Source organism: Balaenoptera ricei, chromosome 3 (assembly GCF_028023285.1).
Source record: "Balaenoptera ricei isolate mBalRic1 chromosome 3, mBalRic1.hap2, whole genome shotgun sequence".
NCBI classification, from domain to species: Eukaryota; Metazoa; Chordata; class Mammalia; order Artiodactyla; family Balaenopteridae; genus Balaenoptera; species Balaenoptera ricei.
The window spans coordinates 24,099,788-24,121,744 of NC_082641.1; the positions used below are offsets into that span (position 1 = coordinate 24,099,788).

At 33.4% G+C, this 21,957-nt stretch overlaps 1 protein-coding gene and 1 pseudogene across 1 annotated transcript in view; both read left to right on the forward strand.

The window, feature by feature from the left end:
• The first annotated feature begins 3,120 nt into the window (after positions 1–3,120).
• On the forward strand, positions 3,121–4,135 carry LOC132363551 (hsc70-interacting protein-like; annotated as a pseudogene).
• Positions 4,136–20,402: 16,267 nt separating this feature from the next.
• Positions 20,403–21,957, forward strand: part of LOC132363311 (profilin-1-like) — a 64,422-nt gene continuing 62,867 nt past the window's right edge. Inside the window, exon 1 of the mRNA XM_059919064.1 lies at positions 20,403–20,500. Within this exon, the coding sequence (XP_059775047.1) occupies positions 20,403–20,500 (98 nt within the window). The remainder of the gene's footprint in view (positions 20,501–21,957) is intronic.

Genomic DNA, 21,957 nt, shown 5'->3' on the forward strand with positions numbered 1-21,957 from the left:
TGCTTTGCTGAATTTGGGAAATATAATTAATTCAGACATGCCTGGTAAAGGAACTGCCTACAATAACACATGATAAAAACAATGTACAACATTGTAGATGTAACTAATTGTCTTGATGGGAAATGATTAGAAAATCTCCAGTTTGTTAAGAGAGGGAGTCATGTAACTGAGAGATGAACAGTAGATATAAAAGGAAGAAACATAAAAGTCTGTAGAAAATATAGGAAACTTCAGGGAGGTGGCGGAGGCTGGACAAAAGAAAATGTTATTAGGAGACAGATTATGAAATTCCTATTAGACTTCACAGGACAGAAATATTCAGGAACATATGTGTGGAACTGAGCTGAGTAGATTTGACAGTTTAAAGCCTTGCTATTCAAAATATATTCTGTGGTTCAAAAGCACTGGCATCATTTGAAAGTTTGCTAGAAATACAGAAAATCGGGATGCACCTAAAATTGAAAAATTAAAATATGCATTTTTAAAAAGATCCACATAAGATGCAAATCACATGTACATTAAAGTTTGAGACATATTGCAAATGGTATATCTGGCACTGTCTACCTGAGAAGTTTGATGGCAACTGGCTGAAACCAGAAATCATCAGCCAAGTCCTTCAAAAGCAGTGAAAGCTTAAAGGAACTTATTCTTGGAAATATAAAAAACAAGGATTTACCACCAATTACAATTAGTTCCATAATATGACCATGTAGATAACAAGATCATTTGGTAGACATGTTTTTGCTTGTTTGTTTTTATTTGATTTTGTTTTATTTTTTAAAAATCAACAACCCCTTCCTTTTATGTAGCATCCTGATTCAGAATATTCCAGAAAGATAACTCTGGGTAATCTTTAATCTGAAAATGAAGCTCAAATGGGCTTAGTACTTTATACCCTGAAATTTTATTTATTTATTTACTTTTATTTATTTTTTTGATACCCTGAAATTTTAAGTTGTCATTGTCTACTTCAAAATTGTCTATTTTGGCTGTTAATGAAGTAGAGGGATGTCATATGCTCACTGCATGTTTTACATTTTACATCATTTATTCTATGTTTTGATTCTTTAAAAACTAATTTTCTAAATAAAAGCCTTGAATTGTTCATCTTCTGTGGAGTAAAATCAATGAGATTTTTTATTTGAAGACTCCATAAGAGTGTTCTAGTTTAGGCAAGAGGAAGGAATCTTTTATAGCGTTTTAGCAGGATTGGGTCAGCCAAAGTTCTGCAAATGTTGGAGTTCTGCAAAGTTTTGCAATAGTTGGTCAAGGATGATTCTTAGAAGAGGAAGGATTGGCTTTATGGTCGAGCAGTCATTTTGGGGGTAACTTGGATGTTATCAAGAAGGGCTGAAGAACAGTGAAGGACTAAATTTATTTTCAAGAAGTGATGAGATAAAGAGCTCCAGGGGACAAAGTCATACAGAGTCCATAATGAAAAATTGTTGGTCCTACCATGCTTTTCACATTCAGCATGATATTTTAGCATAGGTGTTACAACTATAATATTTATATATAGATATCTTGTGTTTATTATTATAAATACAAAACTATTTCACTAATGCTAAACCACCTTCAAGTATCCTTTGTGTTTTTGTCAAAAAGAAAAAGGAAACAATATTGAATATCTTCACAAAACTTTAAACTCAGTCATGTAGGAGGTCTTGAATCCTTTCAGTGAAATACATTAAATATCTCTATTGTTGCCCTGATTCTCATCACTCCCATCCTTGCTCCTTAATTCCAGGATTCCAAGGACTCTGTTTATTATACTTTGCTTCTTCGTACCTAAATTAGGGCAGGTTTGATCCATTGTCGGTCTCAAAGTCAAAAGCCTAAGACCAATTGATGTTATAGCTGAATTGCATTCCCTCAAAATTCATAGGTTGAAGCCCTAACTCTTAATACTTTAAAAAGTGAATATGTTTGGAGATTGGGCTTTTAGAGAGGTAATTAAGGTAAAATGAGGTATTGTGGGTAGGACCTAACCAAATATGATTGGTGTCTTTATAACTAGAGGAGTTTAGCATACAGACAACACACAGACTGAAGGGCAATAACTAGAGGACACAAAATTAGAATTAATTTTTTATGGAGTAAGATCTCCAGAGTCAAGTTACAAGAGAAAAGTTGGAGAGAAGGTGTTTCATTATACAGTTTGCTGTTAATACTGGTAATAAATGGTGTTTGTTTTTTTTTTCTTTTTTTTAATCCAAGGAAATAGGTGGTCCTCGTTTTAATTCTCTTACATATTGTGGGCACGTAAGGTCTAGTGCTTATGCTGTTCTTGGGAGAAAGGAAAAAGGCCTGCAAGTGTTTGTGGTTGCTGATTAACTGTCAGAGCTTTCTCTGTGTGAACTGTTATTCTCACCCAAAAAGATAATTTCAGAGGCAATCACTGAATATTAAAATTAATCTGAATATTAGCAAACTCATCCAGGAAACCAAGGACAATTACCAGACTAAACTTTTAACACTTAGTTTTTTTAAATAAAATTTAAACATTTGCTTTGTTGGCCGAAAATATAATTTTAAACTCAAATTCGAATAAATAATATATGATTGGGCAAAACCATTGGCTAACCGCTGCCTTACATTTCTACTTTATTATTACAAATATCAGGAAATAAATTTGTTATTTTGGTCAGTATCTGATAATTTCTACCTGTGTAACATTTTTCTTTGTGATTCAATACGAAAAAAAAATCAAAATTTCAATACATCACTGGCCAAAGGGTTTCAAACAGACATTTAATAGACTTAAATCCAAAATATCTATAAAACATCCACAAACTTGCTTTTACAAAAATCAAATAAAATGTAATTTCTACCGAATTAATTGGTAAAATGAAAACATTTGATCATATATTATATTAGTGACCGTGTTGAATAACAGATGTATCGCAAACAGTATTTTAGGAATTTAAATTAGTGCAGCTGCCCCCTTTACACGCCGCCCCCTTTACGCGGTCAGGCCGGACCTGGAATAGGGCCGTAGCCTCCGCCGCGCCCACCGCCTCCCGCCACCTCCGGACCACAGACCCCCGCAAAATGAGCGAGCTTTGAGTCTTTCTGAAAATGTGCGAGCAGGACCCGAGTGTTCTGCACACCGAGGAAATGCGCTTCCTGAGGGAGTGGCAGAGAGCATGGGGGATAAAATACCACCTGCTACTCATAAAACTAAATTGGAAGAAAATACCAAGGAAGAAAAAACAGATAGTAAGAAGGCGGAGGAAAACATAAAGACAGACGAACCATCAAGTGAGGAAAGTGATCTAGAAACTGACAATGAAGGTGTGATTGAACCAGACACTGATGCCCCCTCAAGAAATGGGAGTTGAAAATGTAGAGATAACTGAGGAGTTGATGGATCAGGCAAATGATAAAAGAAAAGTGGCTGCCATTGATGCCCTAAATGATGGTGAACTACAGAAAGCCATTGACTTGTTCACAGATGCCATCAAGCTAAATCCTCGTTTGGCCATTCTGTATGCCAAGAGAGACAGTGTCTTCATCAAATTACAGAAGCCAAATGCTGCCATCCGAGACTGTGACAGAGCTATTGAAATAAATCCTGATTCAGCTCAGCCATACAAGTGGCGAGGGAAAGCACACAGACTTTTGAGCCATTAGGAAGAAGCTGCCCCTGATCTTGCCCTTGCCTGGAAACTGGATTATGATGAAGATGCTAGTGCAATGCTGAAAGAAGTTCAGCCAAGGGCCCAGAAAATTGCTGAACATCGGAGAAAAGTATGAGCGAAAACGTGAAGAGTGAGAGATCAAAGAAAGAATAGAAAGGGTCAAGAAGGCTCAGGAAGAACATGAGAGAGCCCCGAGGGAGGAAGAAGCCAGAGGACAATCAGGGACTCAGTATGGCTCTTTTCCAGGTGGCTTTCCTGACGGAATGCCTGGAATGGGAGGGGGCATGTCTGGAATGGCAGGAATACCTGGGCTCAATGAAATTCTTAGTGATCCAGAGGTTCTTGCAGCCATGCAGGATCCAGAAGTTATGGTGGTCTTCCAGGTTGTGGCTCAGAACCCGGCAAATATGTCAAAATATCAGAGCAACCCAAAGGTTATGAATCTCATCAGTAAATTGTTGGCCAAATTTGGAGGTCAAGCATAATGCCCTTCTGACAAATAAAGCCCCTGCTGAAGGAAAATCAACTTAGATCACCTAATGGATGTCGCAGTAATACAAACCAGTGTACCTCTGACGTCATGAAGAAAGCTGGGGTGCTTTGAAGATAATCCCTACCCCTCTGTCCCAAAGGCAGCTGAAACATTTTACAGTGGTTTGCCATTAGGGTATTCATTCAGATATGTTTTCCTACTAGAAATTTAAAACTTTCAACAATTTTTAAACCTTAAAAATATTTAAAACAAAAGGGTATGTTAATCCCTACATTTTTCTTTACTAATCATTTTGGTTTTTTCCTTTGAATTAATTTGGCAAGGAAGATATTTCAGTATGGAAGATTTATTGTTCAAGTTTGAGTGAAATAAAGATTTATTAGTGGGAGGCAAATGTAATATTTAAATAGATAAGATTTGAGTTGGATATATGGTCACTGAGGCATTTTGATTTGTCTTTTTAATTGCCTTATTATTATTATTATTTTTAATGATTTGCTTCCATAAAGCTATTGGGAAACCAGTATTACAGTAGGACCAGGGTAGGGACTGGAAATACTTGGCAGGGCAGCAGCAATCTTACTACATTTTATAGAATGTGTACCCTTGTGCAGATGCATTTAAATCTTACACTGTGGTGAATGGATGACTTTTATACTGCTGCAGTAAAATTGGAGTACTTAAAAATAAATAAATAAATAAATAAATAAATAAATAAATAAATAAATAAATTGGTGCAGATGTTTTGGGAAACAATTTGGTAATATCTCTTTTTTGTCTATATATAATCTTGGCCCTGGTATTTTTACTTTCAGAAGTTCATCCTATAGGTAAATATGTGCATGTATATAAAAATATAGCCATGGCTATGTGTTTCATTGCTTTTAATAGCAAAAAGTTTAACACAACTTGTGTCCATCCACTGGAAACTTGTTAAAATAAATAAGGTGGGCCCTTCTATCATAATTCTTTTACACCACTGAAAAAGATGAAGTAGATACTGTATATACTAATACAGGGAAATATGTATTATATAATATAAAGAAGCAAAAAAATGTTTGCAGAACAACATTAAGCTATTAATTTGCCTTCTGAAAAAAAAAATAAAAACTTTTCTTTGTTCCACATCTTCCATCAGCTACTACCCATATTACTGCTCCCCGTCACAACCAAACTCCTTTGAAGAATTAATTGCCTGTCACTAAATCCTTTCCCATTCTCTCTTCAGCTGTAGTTGACCCCACTAAACTACTAAAATCTCCCCTTGACAAAAATCACCAACGACCTCAAATTGGCTAAAACCAATGGTCAGCTATCAATTTGACCTGACTGATAAATAGCAGATAACTGACACAATCTATTCTCTTAGAAATTCTTATTTTGCCTTTTTTAATTGAAATATATTTGACATATAATATTGTGTGTATATATATAAGGTGTACAACACGTTGATTTGATACATTTATATGTTGTAGTATGATTGCCATTGTAGCAATAGTCCTTCTATCACATCATATAATTATTCTCTCTTTTTTGTGATGGGAAAATTAAGATCTAGTCTCTTGGCAGGTTTGATGATTATAGTACAATATTGCTGTCTATATTCCCTATACTGTGCATTAGGACTTATTTATCTACTAGTTGCAAGTTTGTACCCTTAAACAACATCTTTTTGCTTTACATTTCACTTAACACACTCTTCTTCCTTTCCTTCTATCTGGTATGCAATGTGTTCTAAATCTTTACTGACTTCTACTCATCTCTTATTATTGGAGTGACCAGTGATCATTCCTTCTACCTCTTATTTTTATGAATTTATTTTCTTGGTGCTCTTATCTAGTTACATAGTTTCAAACAATACTTATATGTTGAGAACGCTCCCCTGAATCTCACACTCTGTGTACAAATAAAACATTTGACTGAACATCATTTATTAAACAAAAATGAGGGGCTTCCCTGGTGGCGCAGTGGTTGAGGGTCTGCCTACTAATGCAGGGGACACGGGTTCGAGCCCTGGTCTGGGAGGATCCCACATGCCGCGGAGCAACTGGGCCCGTGAGCCACAACTACTGAGCCTGCGCGTCTGGAGTCTGTTGCTCCGCAACAAGAGAGGCCGCGATAGTGAGAGGCCCGCGCACCGCGATGAAGAGTGGCCCCCGCTTGCCGCAATTAGAGGAAGCCCTCGCACAGAAATGAAGACCCAACCCAGCCTAAATAAATAAATAAACTTATTAAAAAAAAAAAAGATATCAACTTCGGGCTTCTTAATTCATGTGAATTACATTGCTTTTTATTATGACACATATCTTAATGCAACCCTTGACCTACCTTTCATTTCTTTTTACATTCATCTCCTTGCTTGAAGATTTCCACTCATTATCAAGCAGACTGAGCTAGTTTTGTTTATTCTTTAGGAATTAATTATGATTGTTAAGTCAGATTTGGGTATAGTTAGACAATATGTCACTGCACATGATGTAGATGCTATTCTAAAGGGATGTGATAAGGGAAGCAACATTGTTAAGTGTTTACTATTGTCTAGATAGTGATTTACATATCTGTACAGAGGGGAGTAAGTGTTTGATCATGCTGTTTTCCCTGCACTGTTTTAATATAGTGATATTTGGATGCCAGGATTTGGGATACAATATTTTGATCACAAAACATGCTTTTATATTTATGAATAAAAATTAAGTGAAAAACCAAAAACCTCCCCAATATTATGGATTAATTCTTATTAAAAAATTACTTTCCATCATGAAACTTTCACTACCAAGATAGTATTAGTATTCTATATGGATAAACATACTTCTCTATGGATAAACATACTTCTCACATGTTATTATTTAATATTAATTTAAATTTGTTTTAATTATTCTCAACATAAACATTATACTTATTTTTTACAAAATGTTACAATAAATACTACAATAATATTTTTCTTAATTGTGTTTCAGATTCAATTTTCCTGGATCAAATTAGCCAATCTAAATTTTAAAGTGCTGATTTGATTCTTTCCTCAATTTTTAATAAATAACAAATGTTATTGATGTCATTTTAGTCACTAAAATTTACATTTGTGGAATTTATACTTGTAATATTTATTATCAATATGCTGCTGATTTAAATTAATCTATGAGAAAATAGTGAGAATCTTGAGAGATAACTAGGTTATTTTTTAATTATCAAAATGTATAATCCTAATTATATCATTTATCAGTAGCTACCATTCTTTCCAGTGAGGAAAACTAAAAGAGTAGGATCAAAATATTTGGGGGACAAAATTTTCAGTGTCCAAATGAATGATTTAAAATGGAGGGACAAAAATTTTATTTTAAAAACATAATTCTATTGCAATAAAATAAGTATATTGCGGAAGCATAAGTGGTAGGCTTCAATGATAGTGCAAAGATATTTCTTCTACTGTTGCTCTAACTTTATTCAGTGCGCTAATTTTAACCTGCCACGGATAACTTTTCTGATTACTCTTTGTTCCTTAGATCAGGTTAAATTTGCCAAACCATCTCATTTCAGTAATATAAAATGTCTAGTTCATTAAGCATTCTGAATTTTTAGTTTAATATTGTCTTCTTCATGAACAACGGCTCTCAAAGTGTCGTAGTCCTAAAACATGGGAAGGGGGTAAAAAATCCTTTCCCCCCAACCCCAGTTTTCAACTTCCTACTTTGTTTTGACTAACTAGCTCCCATTTCTAACAGGTCAGGGTAGTAGAAACAAAGAGGGAGGAAGCAGGAGGAATAGCAGTAAATTATCACTTGACTAAAGCAGTTTTAAAACTGGCTTCTCAATCTTTCCTCCAGATGACATATAAAACTTATGTCTTATTGTTTTGAGGCAACACTCGTATGTCTTCTTTGGAGACATCTTGTCATTAGAAATCTTTCACTTGTCGATGTTAGTAATGCACCCCCAGGAATGCAATGATATGTTCAGCTTCTTCCTACTGAAGTCGCTTGCTCCTCCAAGTACCATTTTGGGCAGGATCTAATTTGATCTCACACTAGTTGTCCCTCACATATTGTCTATATTGTGCTCCACAGGAAACAAACTCAAGCAGTAAGAATCTGTCCCCAGATAGCCACGCCCCCTTGGGTTTTCTTCAGCAGCTAAACACACTCTTTCTCAAATTTTAAAATCAGCTGAAAAGTGTTAAAAATTAGCTCATTGGATCTCCCAACCCCAACTGCAGTAGCCTTATATCCTGTTTCCTGAGTGGGCTATATCCTAAGCTTTTCTCTCTAATTCTGAGTTTGGGGGGAAATCCCCCACCTTCCAAAATTGTAGAGAAAAAAATTCATAGCAAATCAGCAGCTCTCTATGGATAAATTATCTTCCAAATCCTCCAATAACCCGTATTTATATCTTTAATATGGGTTACAGTTTTAAGAGTGGTGTAGCTAGTTTTCAGTATGTTGCTTGAAGACTTGTAATTTTGCTTTGGCAAATAACCATGGTGTGTCTTATCAATATTATCTGTTGCCTTGGGCTGAACTTCCAATTAAATATTCTACTTCTGAGTATATATCCAAAGGAAATGAAAACAAGATATTGAAAATATATCTTCACTCCCATGTTTCTTGCAGCAGTATTCACAATAGCATATGGAAACAATTTAAGTGTCTGGCAAGGGTTGAAGAGATTAAGAGAATGAATATATATATATATATATATATATATATATATATATACACACACACACACACACACACACACAAGGGAATATTATTCAGCCATGAGAGAGAAGGAAATCCTACCATTTGTGATCACATGAAAGGACCTTGAGAGCATTATGCTAAGTGAGGTAAGTCAGACAGAGAAAGACAAATATTGTTTAATTATCACTTGTATGTTCAATCTAAAAAGGCCAAACTCAAAAAACAAGAGAGTAGAATGGTGGTTACCAGGGCCTAGGAGGTGGGGATATTATGGAGATGCTGTTTAAGGGTGCAAACTTGCAACCAGTAGGTAGATAAGTTCTTGAAATCTAATACAGAACATAGTAATTATAATCGACAGAACTGTATTATAAATTTCAAAGCTGCTAAGAGACTAGATCTTAACTTTTCTCACCACAAAAAAGAAATGATAATTATGTGACATGATAGAGGTGCCAGCTAACACTACAGTGAAAATCATATTGTAATATATAAATGTATCAAATCAACATGTTGTATGCTTTAAAATTACTCAATGTTATTCTGTAATAAACTATAAGGGAAAAGAATCAAAAAAGAACATATATATATATGTGTATATATATATATATATATATATATATATATATATCTGAATCACTGTGCTGTACACTAACACGACTTCACGACTTTGTAAGCCAACTTACTTCAATTTAAAAAATAAATAAAATTACTTAATGTTGTATATAAGTTATATCTCAAAATTAAAAACTAAATAAAAAATGTCATACGTATTTCTAAAAATCTTTACAGTTGGAATTATACTTTCTTCTTTTACATTTGTGAAAAAGACAATTCAAAGAAGTTAACTAATTCTTTTAAATTCCATAGTTAACAGGAGTTACAGCAGCTATTTGAAGCCAGATTTTTCTACCTATTTTTATTGTGTCTATGCCATGTCTGTAGTAAAACAAAACATGCAATGCAGTTAAATTGATCTTATCTTTATATAATATGTATATGAATATGTGTAAACAAATATTTACGCTGCATCATTCTATGTATTTTATTTCCAACTAATTCCTTTGCAATTTTCATACTGACATGAGTTAATACACTGCCTTCAATAGTTAAAAACAGGATTAACAAATCATTCTCATTTGCAGTGATCGTCAGCACGCTACTATTTCTCTAACCAGATTAGCAATGTGTTTATACATTATAGCTTTGGAGGTATGAGCCATTAATTACACATGCCCAGTGGCTGACATGTGATTAATTAGAAGTGGGAAAACTATTCTTCAGGTGACCAGAAAACTCCTTCCCCTTGTCAATGTTTATCTCTTTTTCTAAGTTGTATTATCCCAGAAGATATAGGAAATAATATTAAAGAAAAGAAAGCTCACCCAGAAATTTTGACAATCAAGTTCTTGGACATATTTAGAGGCTCAATGCCAAAGCTATTTGAAAAACTGAATCAAGATTATACCAAAAAAGAAAGCTGCAGGCTAATTTTACTTATAAATATTAAAGAAAAAATTAAGAGTATAGGAATTTTTTATTGTTTAGTTTAAAATATCATAAATAAGTTTCTATGTTAAGGACTGTGGTGGACTAAAAATCAAAATATTCTCTTCATAATTATATCCTTAGTCAACTTCCAAAAAATACAAGTAAAGTCCATTCTTAATCTCACCATTATAAGGCTTTCAGATTTTCTTCAATGTCAAGTCTCAGGGTTTTTATAACATGAGAATGAATCTATGCTCTAGTTTAAGCTCAATTGCATTTTTTTGTTTGTTTGTTTAAACTTGTACCTACAAGCTTTGCATTTATTTATTCTATACAAGATTATTCAGCTATTTTATTGGTGTCAAAATCTTCCAATCATCTTATGATCATGAGATCAAAATCTTTTTTATAGTACTTAAAATTGTCACAGACAAGGTAGTCATTAATATCTACCTTCATATTTGAAAACTTTTTAAAATGTGAAGATCAAAATTGCTAAGTTTTTAATAATGATTCGGCTTAAGGCTAAATTGTGCATCTACTATATGGAATCTCAAAAAATAGAGTAGCTAAAAGTAATAAATTATTGTAAACACACATACATAAATACACACAGACACATACACATGTTCATTGATTATCATAGTAATAGTTTTACCAGTTTTCTGAGTTTTTTTATATAGTGTTCTTCTAAACATTTTTAAATAGAAATATCCCTTTGAAAAAATTTGATAGTGTTTTTCTAATTGTGGTCTGCAGATTGTTAATAGGAATTCAGGGAAGCATCCCTGATCTAAAAAATCAAAATCTTTGGAAGTGGGTTCAGGAATCACTTCTGACAACATCTACAGGATAGTTTTACTGGGCTCCATTGTTTGAATCATTGCCCTTTGAGGTATATACTACTATTACTCCATTATGTAGGCAAATATATTGAGCTTCTGAGAGATGACATGACCTCCCAATATTACACAACTAGTAAATGACTGAGCACTGATTCCAACAGGGGGTCACTCTAAAGCTCATGCAGCCTCTAGAAGCTGGAAAAGGCAAGGAAACAGATTCTCCCCTAGGGCCTCCAGAAGAAACAAACCCTTGCTGACACCTTGATATTGACCCCATAAAAAACATTTTGGACCTCTGACCTCCAGAACTGCTCAGGGACACAGTGACTAAATGGACGCAGTTTCTGCCCTCCTTAAACATGGAAGACAGAAGCAGAAGAGTAAATATTAGAGTAATATAATATAAGAGAGACTTGATGGGCCATTGCTGGTTTGGAAGATGGCAGGGTCATAAGCCAAAGAATGTGGGCAAACTCAGGAAGCTGGAAAAAGCAAGGAAAGAGATTCTCCCCTAGAGTCTCCAAAAAGAATGCAGCCCTGCCTGACATCTTGATCATTGTAGCCCAGTGAGACCTATGACTCCATATATATATACTTATTTTACATAAATGCATGTGTAAACTACCTTTGACTAATGTTCAGTTATTTTTACGCTCTTACTATAATGAAAGGAAGCTCCAATAAAAATTACTAGTCACAACTACACTTATTGTACTCTGATGTATTAATTCAGAAGAGTAAGTTAAAAAATAAAACTAAAGTATTGTATAATTTCAAAATATTAGAGAGTTGCAAGGCTATATTTCTTAACCACTATCACACTGATGTGTTGTGAATTTTTCACTACTTGTTTTGTCCATAAATAACTAAGTCTTGCTATATATTTTATTAAGATTAATAAAAAAAGAAATAAAAGCAGAAAAACCTCAACCTGAAATTAAAAATGGAAATGACTTTTTTTTCCAAAATAGAATAACACAGAAATAGAAAATGCTATGATGTAAAAGAATCTCAAGTCCAATAAGAAATATTTTCACCTTCAACGATCTCACCAAAATTTTTATTGTTATCATATTTCTAAAGCACTTCAGATATTTATAGAGATATTGAGACAGCTAGAGCAATACTGAGACATTATTGGTATAGACAATTTAATTAGGTGGGAGAAGACTTAGCTGGTGAGATGTCTTTGCTTTTGCTACACTTACCTTCCTTTAAATTACCATTGTTTCATTCACCATCAAGTTTTATTTTTAATAAAAGAATGAGAATGTGACCTTAGGTAGCAGTGGAAGCAATCCCAGAGACCAAGCCCAGTTTCCAGTGCCCACAGCCTCAGGTGTGCATGGTCCAGCCATTTTCCTGACAAGAGCAGTCTTAAAATTCTAATCTGCCTTGTTCCACCATGTGCTTTGGAGATGTGTTCCTGGGTCAGTAATGCTCAGCCCACCCAAACAATTCCAAATTCTTGTGATAAACTCATTTTCTGCACAAATCCCCTGAATTTGGCTTCGGTTGCTTGCAACTGGGAACTTTTATTCATACAAGTAGGTATCATAATCTCATTTTCCATATGAGGAATTTAGATTTAGAGAATTTAATTTATGACCGACTTTATGTAGCTGGTAGAAAGCAGAATCTAGATCCAAATCCACATCCACCCGATTCCACCTGATTCCAAAATCCATTCTCATTAGTATGCTAAGATATCCCATACGAGCTGAATGAAAAACTGACATATGCTCCTACCTAAATATATTTGCTAAGTACATCAGATAACTACAGCTGCCTTGAAGTCCTATAATTTAAACTTACGGTGTGCATGTGATTTTAAAAATTTACCACATCCTCTTTTGTGCTTCATTTATGATTATGCTTGTTCCACTGTTCTTTTCTAGCTTTAAGCATGAATTTTGCATTGTCATTATTTATACACTGGAAAAACCTCAGTGGTATCTCTGATCAGCATTCTTTTGCTTCTTGAGCTACAGTTAATGTTGTCATTCAGTGTAATCAATCTTATTTAAAAGCTGTCTCTCTTGTAGCAAACCATATTGCAAACATGTGCATGCGGCATAGATCCCTAATATGGTGTTAACATGGCTCAAAATAGGCACACTGCAAAAGAATCTGAGTTATCCTGGGGCCAGCCAGTAGAGTCAAGCTGAAACTCAGGTCCTGGATTTAATGAGGGAAGAGATCATACAGCAGAAGCACTTTGTGAAGAAGTAGATCTTGACACAGCGTAAACAATCCAAGCTGGAAGAACCGAAACCTGGCATGCAGTGATTCATTGGTTCATTAAGTGGAAAGAAAAAGAACAGTCTTATTGACGGATGATATCTCTAGAACAGTATCTTTGGGCCTAAACCTAAGAAACTCTGGAAAAGGGCACTTCTAAGAAATAAAGAAGTAATGTAGAATGTGAAGGTACCAGAAGACTGGAAATGGTTAGAAACAGTGAGGGGACAATGGACTGTAGCTGCCGTGCTGTGGTAGCTGCATCGGAGTAGCTGAATCAGAGCGTTGTGATGAAGTGCTTACAGGAAGCCATGGCAAGTCTTCATTTTCAAAAAGGAACTGCCCCAGTCGGACTTCTTGAATCCAAGAAGGCAAAGGCACATCCGGAAAGTTCAGAGAGCTTTCCCGAATTGACCCCAACTCCTCCCTTTAGTCTACACCTTTCCCAGCCTCCCAGCTTACTGAAGTATAATTAGCAAATAAAAAGGTAAGACATTTAAAGCGTACAACATGATGAGTTGATATATGTATACATTGTGAAAGGATTCCCCCCATGAGTTAAATAACACATTCATGTCCTTGCAATTTTTTTCTGTCTCCTCTTTTTATTTAGTCATTGACTTTGTTTCCAGCGTGTTCCAAATTTGGCATATCATTTTATAAGACTCTTTATCCACTATATTTTATCTTCTATACCAGATTTATTTCAGAAAAAAACCTTACAGTCATGGAACTGTCTAGCCTTGGAAAATTACTTCTGAAGTTTCTTCAGGGATGACCCTAGAGGATTAGTGCCTGATGGCACTGGTACTAGGCTTACCTAGGCATATTGAAAAGAATAAGTTTTCTATCTGTCTGTCTTCTGAAGATATAAATGAATGCCAACAAATTCAGTTAGCAGTATGCCAGGAATAAGGGGCTTTAATTTTATATGCATAGAACAATGGCAACTTTCTGTAATAATTTACCTTGAAGAAAAATTGTAAACTTAAAAGAAAAAGATTATCTATCTTATAACTCATAAATATATGACAGCAAAGAAGCCAGACCCTTTCACAAGGGTAGCCTAATCCCAAATAAAAGTTGCTAAAGGCAAAAATTTCAGTTGTTACAGCATTTAGAAGAGAAAGACTTGTGCCTAGGAAGCCAGTGTGCCAAAAACTACTTAAAAAATGTGGGATTTCCCATGTAGAGTATAACTGCATTTCTGCAAAAATACTATCTTCTAACAATGGACTGTCCACAAGATCTCTGACCCTGGATTAAGGATTTAAGCTATAATCCGTTCTGCTTCTACAGCTGTTTTTGCATGTAAAAAAAGTTTTTGTTATACAAATTTAATTCTTCAAACTTTTGATGATATGGTTAACCACAACATAAAAATAATTTAACGAAAACATCGTACATGGAGAGACACCGTCTTCATCCCCTATTAGCAAGTTTTGAAAGTCAATTATAAATTAAAATAATAACTAATAGTACAGAGCCTCTGCTAGGACATTATGCTAAAATTGATATTGCATTACTACTGAGGCAAACTCAACTCTCTCAAATATTAATTTATGGTAAGGGTAATCAACTTTTGTTCAATTAATCCAATTCCTAGAAAAGCACTGAAAATTTCATGAATATCTCTGAGATAATTAGAGAATTTCTATATTTGTAGAGTAGTGACATCTCATAGCTATCACATTGTGCTTTTATCTTCATATGTGCTCCTTCTCACTAAATATAGAAAAGTGGTAATTAGCCTTAGAAATATCCATTAAACACGAAGGAAGATAAAGACTAAATGTCGTATACTCATTATAATTTGCAAAATAAAATACTGCTAATTCTTCAGTGGTAGCTATTAATATGGCAAAATGTTGTCTAACATGAAACCAGAAACTCACTGTAATCCCTATGAACTAAAGGTTTGCTAGGAGAACATCATCATGAAAACAAATCATAACATTAATATAGGAAGAAAAGCTAGTAAGAGCATGATCTTCTACAACATAATTTCTTTTAATAAAATATTATAAAAGGTAAAATATTAAGAGCAATTTAAAATGTTAAAAAATTCCTTATGCTGTATTAAAAATTATAAAATTAATAAATTTTAAAATTTTCAAACAAAGGCAAAGTAGGGTGAAAATAAATGTAAACTAATATAGTTATTCAATTAAATTACAGGCCTTAATAAAAGTATTTAAATAGTAAATAATTTGAGCACATTGAAATAGAGACTGCTGCTATAGACCTCTAAGATTGACAGTCTTAAACTTTTTTAATAATGTTGTAAATTACCTAATGTGTCTTTCCAATTACAGCTAAACATCAAAGATCAGATCTTAATTTAAAATAAAAGTGTCACTTTCACTTTGTAAAACAAATTTTATTCAGAAAATAATATTTAATAACAATTAAAAAAATTTTTTTTGGATCATAGTAAGAAAAATGCACAGCTCTTTTAAGTAAAAATTAATTCTGTAGAATATATTCCAAGCAATACATTTCCCCTATGTCTCCAGCATCACTAGAAAAAAAAGGCTCTGGATTAAAACTAAAAACTGTTTTAATCAGAAGTGTTATATTAAATGATAGGCTAGTGATATGCTTAAATTCTCTGGGTTGCAATTTATTTGATATAAAAAGAAGGGATTTTTACTATATAATATCAATTTTTAAAAATTATTATGAGTCTAAGTAATACTTAAGTAACTGGATTTCCTACCTAATTTCTAAATATAATAATATCTGTTGAATTTTAATCAGCATTTTCTATTTCTTAGAATTCATAACTATATTTAATTTACTGCTATTTATGTACTCTGAAGAGCTATTATTAAATTGGTATGTCTAAAAGTCAATGGTATTAAAATTGAAAAATATATAGAGAATTTCTATGTCTCTTTGCCTAGTAAGTCATTAGATTAAGAAAGCAAATGTGAAAAACAAAAACATCTTCTGTGAATTTCTGTAAAATCTGTAATTATGACAGTTTAAAATTAATATATAATTGTAGAATTATATACTCAACTCTGGGCTCTTCCTAGTAGCTCCTACAACTTGAGCAACTCATTTTTCTCTTGTCAGTAATCATATCTAATAAAATGGGCTATAATAAAATATGAGTCACTTTACATCCATTTGGAAATCTTCTCCTCTGCATCTACCTCTAATTATTAGCCCTGCCATTAAAGGTCAATTCAAATAGGCAGTTCTCACTGCTTAGTGGAAGGGAGGGTTATATACAAGGAAAGAGGCAGGGAACCTATTTGGCCCAGAGCTGTTCCAGGCAAGTTTCAAAATTTGGGCTGCCTCAGAATAGCAAATTGGTCCAGAAAATCAAGTTGTGAAATTAAACTAAACAAATGATTGCTTAGAACTACTTTCTCCAAATATGCATGCTCACACACACAAACACCACATTACTATGTTTGAAAGACTTTGTTGCTAGTCATGCATAATCATTTGTTAATGGCAAGTCAGTTTCATTTACTAAAAATAGCTTGGAGACTCAGCTATTATATGGTTGGGTAATGATGGTTATTACTAACCCAACTGGACCTAACAGATATCTATGAATAAGAACACTCCACCCCACAACAGCAGAATTCATATTCTTCTCAGGTGCACATGGAGCATTCTCCAAAATAGATCATCTGTTGGGACATATTATATCTTACAAAGTAAATTCTTCACAATGGAGTAAAATTAAAATAAATAGCGGAAGGAAATTTGGGAACTTCAAAAGTAAGTGGAAATTAAGCATCACAGTCCTCAATAACCCATAGATAAAGGAAAAAATTCAAATGGAAATTTGAAAGTATTTTGGATGAATGAAAACGAAGACACATATGAAAACTCATGGAAGCATTAAGATGATGATTAGAGGGAGATTTATAGCTCTAAATTCTTATATTATAGCGGAGAATTATTTCAAATCAAAACCTAACTTTCCACCTTAAGACACTGGAAAAATAAGAGCAAATTAAACCTAATGCAAGCAGAAGAAAGGAAACAATAATCATTAGAGAGATAATAAAAAAGGAAAACGGTGGAGAAAATCAATGCAAATAAAAGTTGTTTCTTTGCAATAAGCAAAAAATTGATCTTTAGTTAGACTGACCAAGATAACGAGAACAAAGTTTCAAATTACTAAAATCACTAATTATAGATGGGTACATTTCTGGTGAATTTACAGAAATGAACAGGATTATAAAGCTATACTATCAACAAATGTATGCCAGCAAATTGGATAAATTAAATCAAATACAATAGAAATACCAAGACACAAATGACAGAAATTGCCTCAAAAAGAAATAGAAATTCTAAACAAACTAATAACAAATCAAGAGTTTAAATAGTAATTGAAAAGCATCTCACAATGAAAACTCCAGGCTCAGATGTCCTCACAGTGAATTCTACTAAATATGTAAAGAAGAATTAATTCCAATTCTTCACCAACTCTTTAAAAAATAAAAGGAAACTTTTCTCAATTTTTTCTATAAATTCAGTATTACTCTGATATCGCCACAGAAAAATATTGCAATAAAAGAGATGACACTCTTTTTGCTAATATAGAATCCTCAACAAAATATTAGCAAACCAAATCCAGCAACATATTGAAAGGGTTACACCTCATGACCAATATTTATCCCAAATTTGTTTAACATCTGAAAATCAATCAATGTCATACATCACATCAATAGAATAAAGGCAAAACCACATGATCATCTCAGTAGATGTAGCAAAAGCATTTGACAAAATACAATAAACCATCATGATAAAAAATGTTCTACGTACTAAGAATAGAGGGAACTTCTTCAGCTTGGTAAAAAGCATCTACAAAATATCCACAGCTAATATCATACTTAAGGATAACAGTCCAAATGCTTTCTTCCTAAGGTCAAAAAAGAAAGTAATGTTCACTCTCGATACTTTCATTTAATGTTTTACTGGAGGTTCTAGCTGGGGCATTTATGTAAGAAAATTAAATAAAATGCACCCAGATTGGAAACAATACATAAAACGATCCCTATAGGAGAAAACATGACCTGGTACATTGAAAATGCCAAAGAATTCAGTAGAAAAAAACTGTTAGATCTAACAAAACAAATTAAGCAAGCTTGCAGAGTATAAGATCAATAAATAAAAATCAATTTTATTTATATAAGTTATTGATAAAGTATCTGAAAATAAAACTATATAATTAATTCCAAGAGTATTAAAATCATATAGTTAGGAATATATTCAACAAAAAGGTACAAAATTTATACTATGAAAGAAATTAAAGACCTAAATAAATGAAAACCCATCCATGTCCATGGATCAGAAGACTTAATATTGTTAAGACAGAACTAAAACTATAAAAACCTTAGAAGAAAACAGAAGAGTAATCTCTGTGATCAGGGTTGGGGGCTTAATAAGAAGTAATTACCAATAGGGACATAGATTATTCTTAAGATGATTATATGATCGAAAATTGATTATGGTGATGGTTACACTAACCTGAATATACTAAAATCCATTGAACAGTATTTTAAATGGATGAATTAACATCTCAAAAAAGCTGCTGTATATTTTTTAAAGTGTATAAATGGCTTCTTAGTAAATATCACTAAACAAAATTAGAAAGACATCAGGAATTTAAAAAAATATTTGTTTTCTTCTATCATAAACAGCAGGATATTCCTGGTGTTAAAAATCCAAAAGCATTGCTTAATAAAAACACATTCAGTAGTTTTATTTTTCAAGTCATATGCCATTTTTATTAGGTCTTGAGCACTTCTCTGTTTCTATCATTACAATTTGGTTTGATGCAATAGTAAAGAGGATTTGATAATATATTTAAAGCTATAGATTATATAGTCTAGTGTTTTTCAGTTTGGTCCTGAAGATCACAGAGTACTCTCTGAAGGCTCCTCAATGTCTGGAAAGATGTGAAAAGCAATAAGGCAGAGGAGTTAAACAGCACTGTCTTCCCATTTCACTCACAATATTTGATGATCTAAATGAAGTTTCCGCTTTAGAACTGAAGAAGATCCACTCCAAAAAACAAAACTAAAGACTTTATTTGGCTAGCCAAGCAAATTAGTAAAAATTGAAACAAGGACTCAGATTGCGTGATTCTATATTCAGTGAATTTGCGATACAGCCTGCTTGATTTCAGGATATTTAACTGTTTCACACATTATACTTATATAACAAATATGAACTTTATTGAATTTCTCAATTAAATAAATTTCTGAATTTTTGAATATTTACTTGTAATCTGTGATTCCTCCCACCATTATTTTGAATAAGTTTATTATTTTGACTAGTTCTTCTTACGTAAGCAGACAGGAGAGTGTCTCTTTTCTTTTCTGATGGCAAGCTTTAAGTATGTGATCCTTGATATGTGCATGATTGTGTGTGCATTGGGAAATTTATAGGAGAGAAATGAACCAACATGTAGACAGAAGCCAAGTTAAGAGGCAGCAAATGACTTCTAATGGTGTTTGGGTCCCTAAAGTCAGTTATATTTTAGTTCCATGTCATACTTACTTTAGTCCCACATCTCCAAACCACTGTAAAATTATTTACAGTTTTATTATTTTCAGTTGCAATTTTACTCTTGTTTCATAATTACATAGTTCCCTTTTCCAGTAAAAAAATATGTTTTAAAATGTAGAGAATTAATAGCATGGTTTCCCTGGTGTGTTCTTTGTGGCAGTAGCCATATTTTCCTGTGGGTGTTCTCACTGTATAATTAATTTGCTTTATTCAAAGTCAATGTTACAGAACTTTCTGGAAGCCTATGAAAGAAATCATGATTCCATGACAGAAATTCTGCAGTGGACAGAGGATATGATCCTCTTACCAAGCCATCCACTTGAGCCGGGGGCTGGGCCATGGAGCCCCGGGACAATCACACTGATGAAAGTTCTGAATATCTTCAGGGTATCTGATTCAACCCATAATCAGTGGACCTCGCAGAGAAAGGGTCAGGGAAAGCACTAAAAGAAAGAAACGAAGGCCACGCCCGATGGCCCTGGAAGATCCCAAGCACTGTGGGAAACTTGAAAATCTCAAAGGCACTCCAAAGAGTAGTACCCACCACCCAACCCCAGGCACAGAACTCAGGTCAGGGGCATGCCTGTGTCTAAGTGAGGTACTGAACAATAGAAGATATGAAAATATATTTAATGAAATCAATGCTAGAACATGAATCAAATATGAGTGCATAACTACTGGTGAAAGAAGTTCTGTGTTGCTCTGTATGTATAATAGTAAAACAATTTTGAGATATGAAAATATTAATTCAACAGATTATCTTTCCCACACTTCCTAAGCCACTTGAACATGAGTTCTTCTGTTGAATCCATTCAGTATTTTTTTCTCAGCTTTTTATAGACACAATCTGGTTCAATGTTACTGACAAATTCTCCAAGAGGGGAAAATGAGATGTGGCTGCTTTTATTCAATTTCCCACGCTAGAAGGAAAGAGGGGACTGTCACTCAGAAAGGCCAAGGGAGACATGTGGATGAGACCACTGAGAATTGCCTGCATTTGGCTCTCAGCCAGACTCATACTATGTGGTGTTGTTTCAGCCACAAATTGAAAGGAGTTTGTGAATTTGCAAAAGTGCTTATAATATTATTTGACGCATCTTTTGATTACTTAAATTATCTATGCCAAAACTGGAAAAAATTCATATGATATATTTATGAATTGGAAGGAATCCTGGAGAGAAGTAGCAACATCAATGATTAATTAGGATTCAAAGTACAGACAAATTTCCATGTGTCAAATACACTCAAGTCAATCTTTAAAACTAGGATTTACCCATGGGTGGTTACTCCTTTCCCTAAAATGATATTTTTCCTAGTTGCTATGTAGCTACACTTGAGTGTAAAGAACCCCAGTGTAAGTAGTAAATGGTCAGAAACAGCCTCTTCCTTGAAATACAAATCCCTAGGACTAAATATCTATCAATAATTATTTAATCAAAATATTTTATCAAAAATGATCACTCAAATTTTTATATCCTCGTTTCTTATTTAAACTGTTTGCCAGCATCTACGTTTTCACTGTTTCAAAAATACCAGAACATTATTTTAAATCTGTGTCACAAGATAGTTTTCATCATTTTGTAAAAAATTCAATACTATAGGTTGCTTATTAATAAGAAGGATAATGTGCTATAATAAAAAGATATTTTTACAAAGAATTATTCGCAAGCCCTTAACAGTGATGAAATAATCACGTTTATTGCAATTAAAATATAATTAATGACGGAGGTTCTTATTCTTAATATTGGTAAGAATTCAGAAGACACACTGCCTTGTATAAAATTAATCTGACAACCATATTTTATATATCTATTATATATGTTTCATAAAATAGAATCGTTACATATATTTTTATTTTATTCCACACAAGAGTCTTGGATGGGTTGGTCATTTTTTAATTGAATTAATGTGTTAGTTAATTAGCAGTCACTTGTATAAAAATATTCCTTTAGGCTCTGTTTTTTAAAGATTTCCCATATATAAAAATATAACTGAGACTATATTGTTATTAATATATTCATAAATTT